Raw genomic sequence first — 20,846 nt, forward strand, 5'->3', positions numbered from 1 at the left:
GGAGCCACAAGGGGCTGGTGGTCTGAAGATAAGAAACACAGTACAGGGATAAACTGGCACATCTTTAGGTAGAGAAGTACAAATGATAAGGATTTTTATTTTTATTAGAGAGAAGGTCTCTCTCTGTTACCCAAGCCGGAGTGCAGCGGTGTGACCAAAGCTCCCTGTGGCCTTGAAATCCTCGGCTCAAGCAGTCCTCCTGTGTCAGTCTCTCACGTAGCTGGGACTATAGGCACACACCACCACGCCTGGATAGTTTTCCCTACTTTTTTAGAGACAGAGTCTTTTTTTCTTTTTTGAGACAGTCTCACTTTGTTGCCCAGGCTAGAGTGAGTGCCGTGGCATCAGCCTAGCTCACAGCAACCTCAAACTCCTGGGCTCAAGCAATCCTGCTGTCTCAGCCTCCCGAGTAGCTGGGACTACAGGCATGCGCCACCATGCCTGGCTAATTTTTTTCTATGTATATTAGTTGGCCAATTAATTTCTTTCCATTTACAGTAGAGGACGGGGTCTCACTCTTGCTCAGGCTGGTTTTGAACTCCTGACCTTGAGCAATCCACCCACCTCAGCCTCCCAGAGAGCTAGGATTATAGGCGTGAGCCACCGCGCCTGGCCTAGAGACAGAGTCTTGCTATGTTGCCCAGGCTGGCCTCAAACTCCTGGCCTCAAATAATCCTCCCACTTCAGCCTCTAAGTCACTGAGATTATAGGTGTGAGCCACCGCAACTGGCTATAATAAAGATGTTTGAATATAAGTACTGAGAGTAATTTTATTTAACACTTTAATAAACTGAAAGACTGATAATCCTAAATTCTTACAACTACTGATGTGCTAAATCAAGTGAATGCAAGAAGACTTAAGGTTAAACAAATTGTTTGAAAAAACAGCCAGTTAGCCTGAATATGGCCTAAAGAAAAGTAATATTTAGAAGAAACAAATATTTTTTCTCCTCCAGCTTTATTAAGGTATAACTGAGAAATAAAAATTGTATATATTTACAGTATGCAACATGGTGTTTTGATATATGCATATATTATGAAATGAATAATAACATACCTATCACCTGACATACTTATTTTTTTGTGGTGAGAGTATTTAAGATCTATTTTTTGGGCAGGGCACAGTGGCTCACACCTATAATCCTAACACTCTGGGAGGCAGAGGTGGTAGGAACGCTTGAGCTCAGGAGCAGCCTGAGCAAGAGTGAGACCCCACCTCTACCAAAAATAAGAAAAATTAGCTGGGGGTGGTGGCACATGCCTGTAGTCCCAGCTACTCAGGAGGCTGAGGCAGGAGGATCACTTGAGCCCAGGAGTTTGAGGTTGCTGTGAGCTAGGCTGATGCCACGGCACTCTAGCCTGGACAATAGAGCGAGAGACTGTCTCAAAAAAAATCTATTTTTTGTCTTTTTATTATTGAATTGTAGGAATTCTTTATACTTACACTTTTATCTTTCTATATATCTTTATATTTATACTTATACTATGGTTAGAAATGTTTGCTCCCAGTCTGTGGCTTACCTCTTCATTATCTTAATGGTGTCTTTTTCGTTAATAGTAAAATATACATAATATAAAATTTACCTTTTAAACAATTTTTAGGTGTACAGTTCAATGGCATTAAGTACATTCACAATGTTGTACAACCATTACCGCCATCCATCTCCAGAATTTTCTCATCTTCTCCAACTGAAACTCTGTATCCCATTTAACATTAACTCCCCATTCTTCTTCCCTCACCCAATGGTATCTCTTTTGAGAAACAAAAATTTTTTAATTTTGCTAAAGACCAATGTATTATTTAAAAAATTTTTTTCTTTTCAGATCCTCTTTAAGAAATCTTTGCTTATCCCAAGGTTGTGGCAATGGTCTCCTATGTTTTCTACTAAAAGCTATTAATTTCAACTTTTACAATTATGTACATGATACAAATTGAATTAATTTTTATATAAAATGTGAGATATGGCTCAAAAGTTCATTTTTTTCTCACATAGATATCCAGTTACTCAGCACCATTTGTTGAAACTGGACTATAGAAGTGTAGGTCCTATTTCTGAACACTACTCTGTTCCATTGATCTTTATGCTAATATCGCTCACTATCTTTATAACTATAGCTTTCCAGTAAATCTTAAAAGTAGGTAATATATTCCAGCTTTGTTCTTTGTCAAGATCCTTTGAATTTCCATATAAATTTACAATCAGCTTATTAATTTCCATTAAAAAGTCAGTGGACTTTTGATTGGGACTCTAATTTGGGGAGAATGAACATCTTAATAATATCAAGTGTTCCAATCCATGAACATGGTTTATCTTGCCACTTATTTATGTCATTTTAAATTTCTTTTAGTAATGTTTCATAGGATTTTCAGTGTAGAGGTCTTTTAAATCTTTTATTAAATTAATACCTAAGTATTATGTTTTGATGCTACTGTAAATAGTATTGTCAAAATTTTTATTTTCCATTTTTTGTTACTAATATGTAAAAATAATTGATTTTTAGATATTAATCTTGTATACTGCAACCTCATTAAATTCAATTGTCAGTTTTACAATATTTCTAGTTGATTCCTTATGATTTTCTATGTAAAAGATCTTGTCAAATGCAGATAAAGACAGTTTTGCTTCTTACTAATATTTATGCCTCTTATTTAGTTTTCTTGCCTTACTGCACTGAATAGGATTCTCCAATACAATGTTTACTAGAAGTAGTAAGAGCGAACTTGTCTTGCTCTTGACCTTAGGAGAAAGCATTAATATTTCACTATTGAGTACAATATTAGCTGTAAATTTTAGGCTGCAAAAATTCCCTTTTGTTCCTAGTTTGATGAAAATTTTTACTAAAAATGGGTGTTAAAATTCATCAAATGCTTGCTTTTTCTACATATATTGAAATGAACATGCAGGTTTTCACCTTTATTCTGTTAATATATGAATTAGACTGATTTTCGAATGTTAAACTAACCCTGCATTCCTAATATAAATTTAAGTCAGATCTGTACACACAAAACATACTATATAAATGCCAGTAACTTGATAAAAACAGAAGAACACAAGAGTCACTAACACTTTGCCATGGGACGTCACCTCAGGCTTCACATTAAGTTCTCTAGGTACTTACACATCCATATGATGACCAGCACTCTGCAGTCCATCACCCATTTCTTTTTCTATGGCACTCCATTCACTAGGAAGAAAAAGATAAAACTAAAAGCATTATGAATTAGAGCTATGGAATATTATTATTATTTTTAGAAACAGGGTCTCACTCTGTCACACAGGCTGCAGTGCAGTGGCACAATCATAGCTCACTGCAGCCTTTAACTCCTGGGCTCAATCAAAGTGATCCTCCTGCCTTAGCAACCACCAGAGCTGGGTTTATTTGTTTTTTTCTGTAGAGACAGGGTCTTGCTATATTGCCCAGGCTGGTCTTGAACTCCTGACCTCAATGATCCTCCTGCCTCAGCTTCCCAAAGTGCTGGGATTACAGGTGTGAGCCACAGTGCCGAGCTTGGAATATTAAATGGACTCTTCTCAAGATTCTTTTCTAGCTAGCTTTTAAATAATGTACTCATATTTGGATTTATTTTCTGTGATTCAAATTTGCTGTTTTCCCCTTAAGTTTAACAACTAAATGTAAGTAAGTTGATACCTGTTGTTGCTAAGTGTAAGATAAGTATAATACAAAACAGCTTCTGCTTATAGATAACACTCTCAGCTAGGATGTCTATTTAAATCAATTGCAGAGCTTTTAAAAAAAAAATATGGAAGCTGGCCCTACTCTTGATCTACTTAGTCAGAATCTGTGGGGATAGAGCTAAGGCATGTATATTTTTAAATAATCTATGGATGGTTCTGATGAACACAACTGACTACATGCTGCTGTTCTAACAGCTAACAGAAAAAGACAATTGTACAAAAACAGTACAGGAGCCAGTAAAATTTTAATAATAATTTGCACGTTGCATGAGAAAGCCTACTAGAAATATAGATCATTTTGTTGTCATTTCTGTGAAATGCTTCTCAAAAAATTGTTAGTGGAAATTACATATGCTTATTATAGTAAACTGAGAAAATAAATCCATAATTCCAAATACAATGACATGACATAATTTGATATATCTCCTTCTAGATTTGCTCAATTGCAGCTGAGATCATATGATATATGCAATTTTATATCATGCTTTTTTAAATAGGATTTTCCCATATTATTAAAATAATTTGTTCTAAATATCATTTTATATGGCAACTTATAATCTTTTTAACCATTTTCCTGGCCATACAGGTTGTTGCCAATTTTTCTATCTTCAATTGGAACGTATCGTAAGAGAAAAAAATTAAAAACAGTAGTTATATTCTCTTAATATATGACTTTTTGTTTTTTTGGGTTTTTTTCTTCTTTTTTTTGGAGACAGTGTCTCTCTGTTGCCCTGGGTAGAGTGCAGTGGCATCAGCCTAGTTCATAGCAACCTCAAACTCCTGGGCTCAAGCTATCCTTCTGCCTCAGCCTCCCCAGTAGCTGGGACTATAAGCACACGCCACCACACCCGGCTAATTTTTCTATTTTTTAGTAGAGACAGGGTCTTGGTCTTGCTCAGGCTGGTCTCAAACTCCCAAGCTCAAGCAATCCTCCTGCGCTCGGCCTTAAAATGTGATTTTTATAAACTGTTCTTGAAATAGATCATATGCTTACAGTACTAGAATAAAAAATACCTCATGTGGTTTCTAATGTCATGTAAGCAAAACATAAATCACCTATATAAAACTGTATAGTTATGATTAGAAGACAAAATAGGTAAGGCTCCTTCCAATAATTTTATTTCATTATATGTTTACTCTCAAAATAGTAGCAGCAGTTAACCTTTTTTTAGTGCTTTGCTATTTACAAAATGGCTTTCTAGCATCTCTAGCTCAAAAGCCACATTTTTGAACCTACAAGGCAATTCTGCTTTTATGCACCTCTCTCATTTCAAATCCAACATATCTAAAGCCCAGTTCTTCACATGGGAAATAAAATTCTGGTGTTCTGGCAGATTACAAACATAACTAACCAAATGTATGATACAGTGAACACAGTTAATGTAACTGTAGATCATGTTAATATAATTACCGACAATATGACCCACAGGTCCTTCACTCATCTAATTTTTGAGCATTTTATTATGTGTACCATCTCAAGATCAACATAAGACGACTCATATTCTTACTAGCTTCTTAAATTCCTGATCCAACTTTCCAACTGCTTAATAGAAATATTTAATTCAAATGCAATCTATCCACAACAGAACCCTTTAACTCATCCCTCAAACCTGCTATTTCACCTACAATCTCTATCACAATCCTCCTAGTAACTCTGCCCTCAAATTAAATCTTGGTATTCTTAGGCTGGGTGCAGTGGCTCACATCTATAATCCTAGCACTTTGGGAGGCTGAGGCAGGAGAGTCACTTGAGGCCAGGAGTTTGAGACCAGCCTGAGCAACATAGCAAGACCCTGACTCTACAAAAAATAGATAAATTAGCCAGGTGTGGTAGCATGTGCCTATAGTCCTAGCTACTTGGGAGCCAGGATGATTGCCTGAGCCCAGGAATTTGAGGTTGCAGTGAGCTATAATGATGTGATTACACTCTATCCTAGGCAATAGAGACCCTGACTCAACTCAAAAAAAAAAAAAAATTCTTGGTATTCTTAGTATTCTTAGCCACCTACCATAGTAGCAGGAGCTCAGTAACTGTGTGCTGAATGACTGAAAGAAGCCATTGGTAAGTCTTACCATTTATGCCTCATTAATAGTCTTCACTGGCAATTGCTCTGGTCTACCAGATTGATTAAATGACCTCAACTATCTATGGTCTCCCTGATTCACTTTTTGTGATGTTTTTAGATGCAAAGCGGTTTTCTATTAATTTACTGAGTTGGCAAAGAAGACAGATCTGTACAATATTTATCATGTTACATTAATGCAAATAAGTTTTCTTTAAAATTTGATTCAACCAATTGACTTTTTGTCTACTTGCCTCTTAAATTAATAGAATTTCATTTGCTGATTATAATTAATGTGCTACCTTTGACAGTGTTTGCTTTACACTAATTTTCCCCCCATGTCTCCTATGGGATAATGATTTATGTTAATTTTTAAATGAGCAATGTTCCCAAGCTTAATTGGAGTTCCAATTTGGGTAATATTCTAAAAATCAGAACTGACTCATGTGCATAAATCTAAAAGCAATTAAAGGTAAGTCAAACAGCATGTGGTAGACTTCAAAAAGTTTAATATTATTTGCCTTTCTTCTCATTATACTATTCCTTTATGTTTGGCCATATATTTTCATATATCCCTAATCTTAGCAATGAGTTTACATTTTTACAATATCAATAAGCTTCTCTTCATTAGAAAATGTCATATAATCCTGATCTGTCCCAACCTACATTTAATTTTAATGTATTGATCAAACAAAGACATATGGATAACCTATTACTCTACAAATGAATTTAATAAGTTTGGGTCCAAACTTGACATCTAATATTCAAATGAATTTCAGATGAATCAAAAATGTATGAAACTGAGGAGAAGTAGGGATATATAAAACCACAAAAATGTATAAGAAATGAGAAAATTTTTTATAATCCAAGGTGGCGGAAGGCCTTGCTAAGATATATACAAAAATCACAGACTATTATTATTAAAAGGAAAAAACCTAATCATTTATATGCAATTGAATTTAATAAACAGAATATTCTGTATGTCAAAGCCACCATAAGAAAAGTCAAAAGACACATGACAAACTGAAAAAAAATTTGCAATTCATTTCACAAAGACCTAATTTTACTAAAAGATAAAGCACTCCTGCAAATCAATAAGCAGCAAGCTATCCGCTCTACAGATAAAAAGGCAAAAAGATACAGAGAATTCATGAAATAGGGGGAAAAAATGGCTATTAATCATAAGAAAATGTTTGACTTTATTCATAATTAGAGAAATACAAATTACAACTACAGGTGCTCCCTGACTTATGATGGGATCACATTTCCAATAAACCCATCATAAGTGGAACCATTGTAAATCCAGGACCATCTGTACAATGAGAAACCACTCTTCACCATACGACCAACCGGTAAAGGTAAGTTTACTAATACAGTGTTTGGGCAAAGGTGTGGGGAAACAGGTATTAACACTTTGCTGGTGGGAATTTAACATCTTCAGTACAGGGTAATATAGTTTCTATATCTATCAAAACTATAACTGTAACTATCCTTAGACTCAGTAATTTCACTCTTAGAATTTTATCCTACATATATACTCATATATGTGTGAAATGACATGAATATATATTGCAGCTTTGAATGCAATTACAAAAGACTGGAAATAATTACCAAGACTGATTAAATACATCATGATATTTCTGTTCAATAAAACCCAATACAGTTATTATATTTACTGATAACACTATATCTTGGAGAACAGTTCTTTAAGTGAAAAAAGCAAGCTAAAGCAAATGAACAAAAAAATGCATACAACATGCTCCTTTTTTGTGTTAAAAAATGGAAAAACGCATTTGTTTGTATGCTAATATATTATGTTTATAGTACTATATGTCACTAGAAGGATATACTAGAAACTAAGAAAATGATATTAGTTGTCTTAGGCAGAAGACTTGGGTAGTTGGCTGACAGGGGGAAAGAGACTTTTCATTGAATAGCTTTTGTTCTTTTTGAATTTTGTTCTATTTGAATGCATTAACTTTTTAAAAATGTAAAATGAACCATATTTTTAAATTAATTCAATCAAAAAACTTATAATGGAACATTTGCAAGGACATTTTTCTTATAAAAAGATCTGGATAATAACTTTTAAAACATCACAACCAAAATACTGAACACATGAAAATTCACAAAAGAAAACTATTTAAAAATAATTAAAATATGCAAGTTATATACACAAATATTCTAATTATCATTAAAATTATCCCAAGACTGAAAAAAACTCACCTTGCAAAAATCTTTTTTTTTTAGAGTCTCGCTTTGTTGCCCAGGCTAGAGTGAGTGCCGTGGCGTCACGCCTAGCTCACAGCAACCTCAAACTCCTGGCTCAAGCAATCCTCCTGCCTCAGCCTCCCGAGTAGCTGAGACTACAGGCATTCGCCACCATGCCCGGCTAATTTTTTATATATTAGTTGGCCGATTAATTTCTTTCTATTTATAGTAGAGACGGGGGTCTCGCTCTTGCTCGCTCAGGCTGGTTTCGAACTCCTGACCTCGAGCAATCCGCCCGCCTCGGCCTCCCAGAGAGCTAGGATTACAGGCGTGAGCCACCGCGCCCGGCGGCAAAAATCTTTATAAATTATAAAACAATAAAAAGAAATAAGAGAAAGAGAAAATCACTAATTCTCTATGACAATAATTTCCAGGGGAATCTTCCTAGGCATTCTGCTTCAATCAGAGTAGTTTCATTTTATTTGCTCAATATATGGAATTTCCTCCCTGTTTCTTATTTAAAGGAAGGCTTTAAAACGAAAAGCAGATACCTGAAAGCAGGAAAACCACTACTATGGAACATCATTTTAAAAAAATAGTTTTCTCTCCAGACTTATAAATTTCCAAGAATTACTGCTTTTAGTAATTACTGCTTTGTTCATAAATTTCCAAGAATTACTGCTTTTAGGCAAAGAGCTAACTAGAGCTAACTGTTATTTATTTTAAAAGTTTGTATAATGCTTACCTGAAAACTCGCCCATAATTCCCATGCACTTTATATACACCATAGAGTCTATCTGCTACTCTCTGAAATAAACAGTTAACAGAAATTGCTATTAGGTAAAAATTATACACAGATTACTTAAAAAAATTTCCAACCCCATCAACAAAACAAAGAAACAAAGAAACAAGATAAACAAAACAACACAAAAATGCTTAGTACAATAAACTTGGAAAATATGTAAAAGAAAAAAAAAGTTAATCTCCAATAACCCCATCCCTCCCAAAAAAACAAAACTAGTACTCTGATCGTATTTATTATATCGTATGCTTCCATACATCTTTTTATGCATAGTTTTTAATTATTGTTTTAAAATTTACCTTAGCAAGAGTATGTTTATATAGCAGATCAATATTACCTTTAATAAATACCGTTTAAAATAGTTGCATGAAATTCCACTGAGTAGTGTATAAAATACACAAGCATTCCTTGTTGGATAACTTTGTTGGATATTTAGTTATTCCTAATTTTTTAGTATCATAATGTAATAAGCATATCTAAAAGTAAGGCTTCTTCCTTCAGATTGACTCCTTATGTAAAGTCCCCAAATTGGAATTTACAAAGGGAAAGAATCCAAGCATTTTCAATTCTACTGATATATAGTTTTACATTTAAATGCTGCATATATACAATATACTTCTATGCTACTTGTCAAGAGATAACTTTTTCTAACATATTAAATATTTTAATAACAGAATTACCATTTAGATCACTGAGATGAAATGTCTACTGCCAAGCCATTCACACAAATTTTACAAAAATTACAACAAAATACCACATACAGTAATTAATTTGCTTTACTTTCCCCCAAAGTTCATATGGCTATGAACTGGAAGACCAAAAGCTAACCCCACATAAAACCCTAAAAAAATTTCCGATATACAGTTTCTAAATGTAAGCTCTGAGAATAAATTACTTCCCTGATTCCTCAAACATGAGTAACTTGAGGAATTAGGCATTAACCCTACAGTGCGTCTTAACCCTTTCAAGACTTCAGCTTAAAGTGAAAGAATTATCTCTGGAAATACCTGGAACAGGTCTCAGAAGATCATAAAATGTTTTCCACCTAGCCTTGGTCTGCTCTGAGGGAACACACACCCACTAAAGTAGGGGCAGCACACTACAGGCCTGCTGCTTGTTTTTGTAAATACAGTCTTACCAGAGCACTGTCATGCTCATTCACGTTAGTACTGTCTATCCGTCACAGCAGAGCTGAATAGATGTGACAGGGACCACAGAGGCAACAAAGCTGGAACATTTATTATCTAGCCTTCAGAAAAAGTTTGCCGGACCCTACACTGGACTCAGCTTTCAGGACAAAGCTCATAACCCTATTTCTGCTTGAAACTCTTCAGGGTTATCACCAGACCTCTAAACTAATTTCTCTAGGATGTCACTTCTCAGTTTTTTGAGTATTCTATAGAGTGTTAAATTTTAAGTGGTTCCCTCATCAAGTTAGTTTGGAAAACACTGAGGTATTATAATAAAGTTTAACAGGCTTTTTTTCTGTAGACTTTTTGAAAGATGGGGGTCTTGCTATGTTGTCCAGGCTGGCCTGGGACTCCTAGGATCAAGCAATTCTCCCACCTCAGCCTCCTGAGTATCCAGGACTACAGGTACACAGAACCATGCCCAGCTTTCTACAGGACTTAAGTAAGAATTAAGTAAGAAATGTATGATATGTTTGAGTAGCATGGATGATACAGAGTGGTAATGAATGTTAGAGATCAGTATAACTTTCCATTTGTTTTAGCTTACTAAACATAAATAATCTCATCCGAGTCTTGTAACTGTGAGTAAATCACCCATTAATATAGTGAAAATGTATTCAGTACCTACTATGTGCAAGGCAGACATTATTCTCATTTTCTAGCGAAGAAAACAAACTCTGAAAGGTTACTGGATTTGTCTGATGGACCCAGTAATGGCAGAGACAAGCCCCAAACTCAGCTCTTGTTACTCTAAGGCCACCTGCCCTTTCTGGTCGCTCTGTTTTGACTTCTTAAATATTTAACTCTTTAACCTACCTGTAACTTACTAGAATTTTTTATCTTTTCTAGTTTCAAAAGAATTCTCGACAGAAAAGATAGTCAAATAATTCTACATAGTCTTCATCTGTTAACAATTCATCGTGTCTCCAACAGTGTCCAAGCCATCTTCCAGTCCTGACACTCTGTATGTTATGCAAAGGCCCTTCCTGTGGTGCTTTCTGTGGTATTTGCAGGCCTCAGTCAACATGGGGCTTGAACTTTCCATTTTTACTTCACATCGTTCCCGTTACTGTCCATGACTAACTGAATGGACTTTCTCCCAGTTTCACAGTGCTTTAAAACATAAGCTAATCAGAAGTCATTATGTGTTTTTCACTGGCATTTTTCTCACTTACACAGTCAGAATTTCAATGGGACTCACAGATCGAGTGCTGCATTTCCTTTGAAGACCTCAAGGTGTCTTCTATGTCAATAAAGTTTCTGAAGCCTATTTTCAAAAAGCTTAGGATAGGCCGGGCGTGGTGGCTCACGCCTGTAATCCTAGCACTCTGGGAGGCCAAGGCGGGTGGATTGCTCGAGGTCAGGAGTTCGAAACCAGCCTGAGCAAGAGCGAGACCCCGTCTCTACTATAAATAGAAAGAAATTAATTGGCCAACTAATATATATAGAAAAAATTAGCCGGGCATGGCGGCGCATGCCTGTAGTCCCAGCTACTCGGGAGGCTGAGGCAGCAGGATTGCTTGAGCCCAGGAGTTTGAGGTTGCTGTGAGCTAGGCTGACGCCACGGCACTCACTCTAGCCTGGGCAACAAAGCGAGACTCTGTCTCAAAAAAAAAAAAAAAAAAAAAGCTTAGGATAAACATCTATACTACCCAGAATTCTCTTACTTGGCTATTACAAACTCTTTGATGACAAGGTCATTTTTTTAGATAATTTATCTATCTCTTTCCCCACAACAGCAGTGGTAAAAGGGTCACCTTCTTTAAAGTTACTTGTTACATATATATTACCAACCAGTTCCCTCTTGTTGGTTACAATTAAATGCAAGAAACAATTTACTGCTTTTTCAGATCTTTTTAAACATAAAACTGTGAGCATATATATTATTCATTCATTCAATAAATATTCAAGTGAGTACCTACTATGTGTCAGGCACTATTGCAGGGTTTTAGAAGTAAGAAAACGAAGTACTCGCACTTATGGAACTCACATATACTAGCAGGGGAGATAACTAACAAATGAGTACACAATACAATGTCAGAGAGTATTGCTACAAAAACAATATCAATAATGGGAAATGATGGAAAATGATAAACAATGACATCTTATTTTATGTAAAATGCCCAGAAAAGATCTCTCTGAAGAGGCACTTGAGCCAAAAACTGAAAGTAAGAACACACCAAGAGAGGATTTTGAAGGTGAGGAGTGAGTAAAAAATGGTACAGGCATAGGAAAGAGCAAATAAAAGTCCCAGGGCAGAAACAAGTTTGGCATGGTTGAGAATAGTTAGAAGGATAACAGAGCTAAAGTGGAGTGGGCACAGAGCAAAAAAGAATGTAAAAAGAGTGTGTGAGAGAATCTTTTTAAATTTTGCTTTAACATATGGTTTTGTCATCATCTTTAAAGGTTAAGTATTAATTACATTTTAAAATATGCTTTCAGCACAAAAGCAAACATAATCACTCCCATGCCTTGTTTTGTGATAGCTTTCTTATTTTATAAAAGCAATCACCATCTCTTCTTTCAGTCTGAGTACAGTATAGTCTCACGATGACAATCCCTTCTGCCTCCTTTTTTTCTATTTATTTTCTTTTAATTAAAATAGAGACGTGGTCTCACTAAGTTGCTCAGCCTGGACTCAAACTCCTGAGCTCAAGCAATCCTGCTGGCTCAGCCTCCCAAGTAGCTGGGATTACAGGTGTCTGCCACCACACCACGTTCTTTCTCCTTCAGATCTCTAGATCTCATTTAGATTCATTCCCTTTGCTTCATGGATTTTCTGAGTGTTTAACTGCATACTTTGTTTAATTCTCCATTCTATGTGAGATTCCTAATAAATCTGATTCTGCCCAGGTATTTCTGTTTTGTCCCTCCTTCTAAGCATGAAAGACTATTTGAGAATCTTTCAATATTTTGAGTTAGTCATGTAACTGCTTAATATTAATAATTTATCTCTGTCTACTCTTGACTCCTCAACTGTTACCTTCCTGCTAAATGATGCATTCTAATTCTACAGTGTTCCTCTTCCCTTTGGTTGAAGGCCTTTAAGAAGGGACATAGCTTTCATAATCAGCCAGACTTCTAAATTAAACAGATTCTCCAAGTGTTCTGGCATAGAAGACAAAGCAGTGTGAATTGCTCTTCCAGCATTCTGGGGTGTCTCTGCACCCCCCCTTCCCCACTTTCCACAAGAACTGTTGCCTAATTTATCTGGGTGATTTCAAGGCAACCACAGGCCTAGAAATTTAACATCATTAAACTATAGCTCTTTCCAATACCCAGATCTTGACTCTAGCCTAATAATTCTCACAGGTGCCTTTTCTTTTCCTACAAAGTATTATATCTCAAAATTTATTTAAGGAGCCCAATAATATTCTGAACAGTAAAACTAGAATTTGGGTCAATATGAGGATCTTCAGAAGAATTTTCTTCCTTTATTCTATTTTTCTATCCTATCAAGGAAATCTTTAAACATACAAAAAGTATACAGAACAAAAGGATGTATCTCTATTTCCTAACACCCAGATTCAAAAGTTATATGGCCAATCTAGTTTCATCTACAATTGCCCCCACTTTTCATTCCTCATCAGTGGACTCTTTTATTAAAGCAAATCCCAAACAATATATCTCATTTCAAGAGGATTCCAATCAGCATAAAATGTAATCTTGGACTTAGTAACCCAGTCTCTTTTGCAGCCTTTAGCACAGGCAAGTTCTAAGGTTCCCTCAACATTACCCCAAAGGACCAGAGTGGGTTACCAACTTTTCCCAGGTACATTAATTTACTGAAAAGTACTTTTCTCCAAGTCTATATGGCTAAGGACAATGATTACTCCTCAATTTCTAGTTCATTTTTCATGGCAGACTATTATCCCAAATTAATTTAGTAGAACTTAAGAGCACAGATACAAGATGGCCTAACATCCATAAACTATTTCACAGACCTTAAAAAAAAAATTGAAAGAATATTATACGCAGATATAAAATCCTACACTTATTTACATTTCAAGACTGAAATGGTTGGCCTTTTGGTAAGATTCAAAACAACTATGCTATTACATAATAACCATGGAAAACAATATGCTAAAATTCTTCGAGTTGTTTATGACAGAAAATATTTCACTTTTTCAAAAAAAAAATACAGTTTGGATGATGAACATACTAAATTTGAATGTAAAAATCAGTTATTCTCATAAATACCACCCATTACTTAAACACATATAATGAGAAGCACTTCCTTATAAATGTGTGTCAAAAAGCTCTTGGGAAACACTTACAGCTCTGACTCGAAGAAGATGGGATATGACAGACTGTAGTTCATCACTGTAGTGTTTTAGTTCAGTAAATCTCCTAAAACAGGAAGTAAAACATCATTTTTCTCATGAAAACAAGCAGTTAAAAACTCAAAGACAAAACAGTCGTTTCTGAGAATAATAAAATTGATTCTATTTAACCATATGCTGGCCTTAAACATTTATACAACAATATAAATTTTAAAAATTATAAAATACTTTTTTTTGCTATCTTAAAAGCCAAAATGTTATATACTTCATAAGGTATATCATGTGGCAGAGATAGAAAAAATAATCTGTTGGTATAAAAAATTATTTTGGAAAAAAAAGAGGAAAAAATTTATAGTGCTAAAAAAATTTTATGGTATAACTGTAAACTCAGTCTAACCTCAATCTTAATTCTGCTCAGTAATCTTGTTTCTCTAATCTGTTAACTGCCATTCTCCATGAAGACCAAAAACTTCTAATATAACACCTGTCGCTCTCCAAACAACCAATCTTCATAGATAAAACAGAAGCCATCACACAGGAGTAACCCCCACCTGAAACTCCTGCCAAGTAATTTGCAAACTTCCCCATATATACACAATTTTCTTCCCTCCCTCTAGGATTTCTTCACATCCAGCTACACTTCATTTTTCTATTTCCTAACTCCCTCTCTCTACAAGCTTCTTCTCACCAGCATACCAATTAACTCAGGTCTCTCTGAGATTAATACACACACACACTCCCTTGACATGTCTCACTATTAACACCTTCTCAATACTCACCCCTTTTGCAGCCAAGCTTTCTCAAGCCATCATCTCCCTAACAATAACCACTGCTTCCCTTTCCACTCACTGTGTACTCTTTCAGAATCCAGCTTCTGCCTCCAGCACTATATTGTATGTATATAGTGGAAAAATATTCCTGACAAAGTCATCAACTATTCTCATGTTGCTAAAATCTAATGATACATTTTAGTTTCCCTCTTACTTGATCTTCCTGGGAGTGTAAGAGCTGACATCACCCTGCTCAAAAATGTGCTCCTTTGCCAGTATTATTTTCTCATGGTACTCTCTGGTCACTGCTGAAGTTTCTTTTGCAGTACTTCCTTCTTTTGCAGTACTTCCCCATCTCTTACATCTCCCAACTGTGGTGTGCAAAGAATTCCTGAAATGTTTGTTGAAAACACTACTAAGGGTCTGGTCTCTCAGTACGAGAGGAGTGTGAATAACCACAACAACTATATACAGAGGCCCTAGTGGGCTCAGGAATCTGAATTTATATTTATGATAACAAGCTCACCCAGAGGATGCTCATAATCTTCAGGTTATACTTTGAAAATACCCTAAAAGTGTTTGCATTCTTCAGGGTTCAGTGCTAAATCTTTAGCCATCTTCCAATCAGTCTTCCAATATATATTCTTTATGTGACTTATCATTCACAAAGTTTCACAATTATGATCTATATGCTACTGAATTCCAAATTTCTACCATTAGCCAAAAATTATCTTCTAAACTGCAGAGCTATGAAGCTAACTGATTTAGCAGACATTAGTACTTGCTTTTATATCCAAAGCTCAGCCTACCTTCCACTACCCCTCAAAATTTCTTTCCTCTGTGTTTCCTAACACTCTAAAGAATGAAATCTGAGTGCCATTTGTATTTTCTTCTCCTCTCCTTCACCCCATACACTCTACTAATCACCTAGTCTATTGATTCTACCTTCTAAATATTGCCCCAATCCATTCACTTTTCTCTGGTGTCTGCCAATGCTCTAAATTCAGATTAGGATCATTACTTCTCACCTGGAATTCTCATAGCATCCTGACTAGCCTCCTGCCCACTCCCACACCACTCTAATCTACTGTCCATTCTGCTTCCATGATCTTCTTAAAGTCCAAATCTACATCACACTCCTGCTTGTAAGCAGGTTTCTTTCTGCTGCAAAGGTTATCCACTGATCCTGAGTCAAAGTCCAAACTACTAAATGTGGCTTATAAAACTTTTCAGACCCCATATATGCAATAATGGTAGGTCATCTAAATAAAGAGGCAGCTAGCAAGGTTGAGGCATCAAATCACTAGATAAAATACTTAACCTCTACCATTCTTACTCCTCTAAAGGCAGTATTTTTCACCTAAGAAAATAATTCAGGGATAAAAGGGCTGCCAAGATTGACTTGCAATTAAATGAAGTGCACATCCACGTTTGATCATCCTTTTTATATCCTGGATGGAAGGTGGAAAACGTACTCTTCAATTTTGCCTGCATTTTTTAGGATAAAACTCTGGAGGGATATAAACCTAAAAAGTAATAAAGTCTTAACCTTTGGGGAGAGGGAATGTGAATGGATAAACAGGGACAGGAGTGAGACTTTTCACTGTATAGCTTTTCTGTATCTATCAATCTACATATATATCTGGTTAACCATGAGAATATGTTACCTCGTTAAAAATTTTTATTAAGTACAATTAAATTTTTAAAAATATATATTACCGCAGGTAACTATGACCTGCTTTCTTTAAGAAGAGCCAATCAGAATTGAGCCGGTATAATTTTCCCTTAGAAGGTAAGATTTGAATTTGAGTTTCAAGAGGGAAGTAGTTCGTTAAACTCTATCCTTGATCAGATTTTCTTGTGCTGGAGGCCAGGAGCCAGAAATTCTACAAGATTAGGTCTTCTGGAGCTTCTCCGGCTTGATCAGATCCCCTAAGGACCTTTCTTTTCCAGCTTCCCAACTATGGAGCTCGCATGACTATAAAATTCTTAGTTGTCATATATGGTTATGAAAAAGTTATAAGAACATAAATAGTAAGCCTTAGAAGATTTAAATTAGGCAAACCAGAGGTTTCTGGAGTTGAAGAGATTCTGACATCTTTGGTCATAGAAAGTATAAAGCACACGATAATTTGCTATCTGATCAACAGAGGGGTACTATCTCCTCTGAAAGGCTGGGGGATAGGGAGTGGTGACAATACAGAAACAATTCCCAGCTGACCACATCACCAGGAAGTCAGGGCTAAAAGATTCTAAACACTTAGCTGACCTGGACAAAATGCCTATCTTTGGAAAAAATCAGTTACTGGGAAATCAGAAGACTTAAAGGTGAAGTTTGAAAAATCCATCAAGCTTTATAATGTGTATTTAAGAAATGAAGGAATGAATTTTGTTTGCCCAAGTCAAAATCTAGTAATGTCTGCATATTAAAATGAGGAATTTAGGCCAGGTACAGTGTCTCATGCCTGTAATCCTAGCACTCTGGGAGGCTGAGGCCAGAGGATCGCTTGAGCTCAGGAGTTCGAGACTAACCTGAACAAAAAAGCAAGACCACGTCTTTACTAAAAATAGAAAAATTAGCCAGGTGTCTTGGTGTGCATCTGTAGTCTCATCTACTTGGGAGGCTGAAGCAGGAGGATCTGTTGACAATGCCACTGTACTCTAGCCAGGGAAACAGAGCAAGACTCTTGTCTCCAAAAAAACAAAGAGGTATCATACCCTAAATAATTACATATTCTCATAAAGAGAGATTAAATACTAAAAATCATATATAATAATGTAAAAATGCTGTAGTTTCACACAAAAGGAGAGTTTAAAAAGACAGTCCAAACTAGTGAGATGGAGATATAAAACTTCCCTCCCGAAACACTAAATATCTAAAATTCCTATGAGGCATGTAAAAATAAACATGCAAATGCAGATTCTGATAAGACTAAGTTTGAGGTTGTCTATATCTAATATATCCCATGGCCTCAACCAATTTTATTTTCTATTGTCCTAACAACATTCCTATTACCACTATAGGCTCCATGTTTCCCTTAATTTTTCAGATTCTACTTTTACTTATTTTAGTCATTTTCACTAAACCTCGACAGGTTCCTCGCTTAATCAAATCCCATCAATTATTCAAGACTCATGTTAAAAATAAACTCTTACCAAGGCCTTTTCTGAATGCTTCTCTCCAATTTGAAAGTTCAATGGCACAAACACAGTTTGGGAGCTGTTATCTACTTCATATGGCTTTCACATTTTCATATAGCTGTAGTTTTCTCTACCCTACTACATTGAAAGTATTTCAAGCCATACAGACTCTCTTATGCTTCTTTACAACTTATACAACCAACTATTACCTAAGATAAAGCCCTGAAAGAAAAGAAACTCAATGAATCTGGTATTCTGAGTGACTGTCAGAGATAATAAATGTATCAGTCCACTTCCCACCTCCTCCTCTTCTTTCATTTTCTACACTTCCAGTTCTTGCTTCCCTGCCTGTAAGAGTTGTTAATATGGTGCACCTTGAGCTCCCTGAAATAAACTTATTTTGTATATAACTTCTTCTCTCTACCCATACATCCTGACCCCAAACTCAGCATAAGAAAGGTATATATGGCTGGCCAAGGTGGCTCATGCCTGTAATCCTAGCACTTTGGGAGGCCAAGGTAGGAAGACTGCTTGAGGCCAGAAGCTCAAGACCAGCCAAGGCAACAGAGAAAGACCTGTTCTCTACAAAAAATTTTTTAAAAAAAGAAGAAGAAGGTGATATAACCTGATAGTTTGGAAACTCAAGGAATAACCCAAGCAAATCATAATCTTAATAATCTGTGTGGCCTCGCTTTTTTTTAAAAGAAGAAAACTATGATTTTATACATGAATTAACTGAAGTCATATGCATTTTTTTTTTTTTTTGGCCAAGAAAAACTGGCAATTAAAGCCACAGTAGATGAAACTTCTACTATGTAAGGTAGCACAGCACATGAGTGATTTGTATTGTTTATTTCCACTAGAAACAGATTTAAAAATAACTATGGTAAATAATGTTACTTATATAAACTGGTCAGTTTACCACCTAGATTTTGTCTTATTAGGTTTAGTTTATTTGCAACTACAATATAAGGAGCTCAATAAATGGAGATAAACCTTGGGCACATCTCTTTTAAGAAAAACATTCAGCTAATGCAATATAAAAAGCATTTACAGGCCGGGCATGGTGGCTTACACCTGTAATCCTGGCACTCTGGGAGGCCAAGGCAGGAGGATCACTTGAGCTCAGGAGTTCGAGACCAGCTTGAGCAAGAGTGAGACCCCATCTCCACTAAAAATAGAAAAAATTAGCTTGGCGTGGTGGCATGCACCTGTAGTCCCAGCTACCTGGGAGGCTGAGGCAGGAGGATCACTTGAGCCCAGGAATTTAAGGTTACTGTGAGCAAGGCTGACACCATGGCACTCTAGCCTGGGCACAGAGCGAGACTCTGTCTCAGGAAAAAAAAAAAACAACACGGAAACAACAACAAAAAAAGAGCATGTACAGAGCACCTAAGGCCACATAAAAGTAGCAGATTTCAGGTCTTCCTCCTCACTGCTCTGAATAGTCTAATTTAGGGAAAGATAAACATGAATGAATCAAGTATTAGAAGAATCATTTTGGTTATCCCTCTGAGAAAACCTTTCTGGTTTTCTGAATTTTAGGAAATGATAGGGTAAAACTATTTTAGAGATGTGAATTATTTGAATAATGATATGAATAATAATCTATTGGGCCAGCCAGACTTAGAACAGAGATTTATATATTAAGAATCTGTTATAATAATGAACAATGTACACAATTCTCTTATCTAGAATACAAGACAAGCAAATTCTACTACTAAATATACACTTTAACAAGAACATAAGAGCAAAAACCTGCCTTGGTAATATTATTGGTCATATGATATTTAAAATTCTATATACAGTATGATGGTAAATAAAATTTAGCAATTCAGAAAACCTGGTTAGGTCAGAAAAGAAAAAACATTCAATTGACAAAATATTTTTCATTAAGGTAAAAAATATTCAATAGAAAATGATGAAAAAATGTTAATACTAAAGTAGTAATAAAAATAGTTCCTGAGACAGAAAAAGGAGAAATATTTAAAAATGAAAATTTAAATTTAAATTAAAAGAAATAAAAGAAAAAAAATAGTTCCTACATGATTCTATAATGAAGGAACTGCCACCAACCAAGGTCATGAACTTAGCTTGTTAAGTCTTCCACTTTGTAAAGTTATTATTTGTGTGAATGTGACTTATAATTCTTGTTCTTCATTTAGAGAACACCTCTCATGCATATTATAATAACACTTATAAACTAAAACTCAATGGAATTTTTTATTTATATTAAGTAAAAGAAGCTAATCTGAAAGGCTATGTACTGTATGATAAGACATTCTGAAAAAGAAAAAACTATGAAGACAGTAAACAGATCAGTAGTTGCCAGGGGTTAGGGAAAGAGAGGGATGAATAGGTAGAGCACAGAGGATTTTTAGGAAAGTAAAACTCTCCTATCTGATATACTATAATGGTGGACACATGTCATTATCCATTTGTCCAAACCTATAGAATGTCCCACATCAAGAGTGAACCCTAAGGTGAACGATGGACTTTGGGTAATAATGCTGTGTCAATGTGGGTTTATCAACTGTAACAAATATAGCATTCTGGTGTGGGATGTTGATAGTGGGGAGGGCTGTGTGCATGGGGAGACGGTATATGGGAACGTTGTGCTTTTGTACTTTCTGCTCTATTTTGCAAAAACTACTAAACCTAAAATTACTCTAAAAAATAAAGTATATT

General features: G+C 35.6%; 1 protein-coding gene across 2 annotated transcripts in view; it reads right to left on the bottom strand.

Annotated features, from left to right (window-relative positions):
* Window positions 1-20,846, bottom strand: part of SNX4 (sorting nexin 4) — a 61,310-nt gene that overhangs the window by 11,899 nt on the left and 28,565 nt on the right. For both annotated transcript variants that reach the window (XM_076002354.1, XM_076002358.1), the window contains exons 7-9: window positions 14,242-14,314; window positions 8,718-8,779; window positions 3,121-3,186 (exon numbers count right to left, since the gene is read on the bottom strand). In XM_076002354.1, coding sequence (XP_075858469.1) covers window positions 3,121-3,186; window positions 8,718-8,779; window positions 14,242-14,314 — 201 coding nt within the window. The remainder of the gene's footprint in view (window positions 1-3,120; window positions 3,187-8,717; window positions 8,780-14,241; window positions 14,315-20,846) is intronic.

The sequence above is a fragment of the Microcebus murinus genome, chromosome 1 (genome assembly GCF_040939455.1).
Source record: "Microcebus murinus isolate Inina chromosome 1, M.murinus_Inina_mat1.0, whole genome shotgun sequence".
Taxonomy (NCBI): Eukaryota; Metazoa; Chordata; class Mammalia; order Primates; family Cheirogaleidae; genus Microcebus; species Microcebus murinus.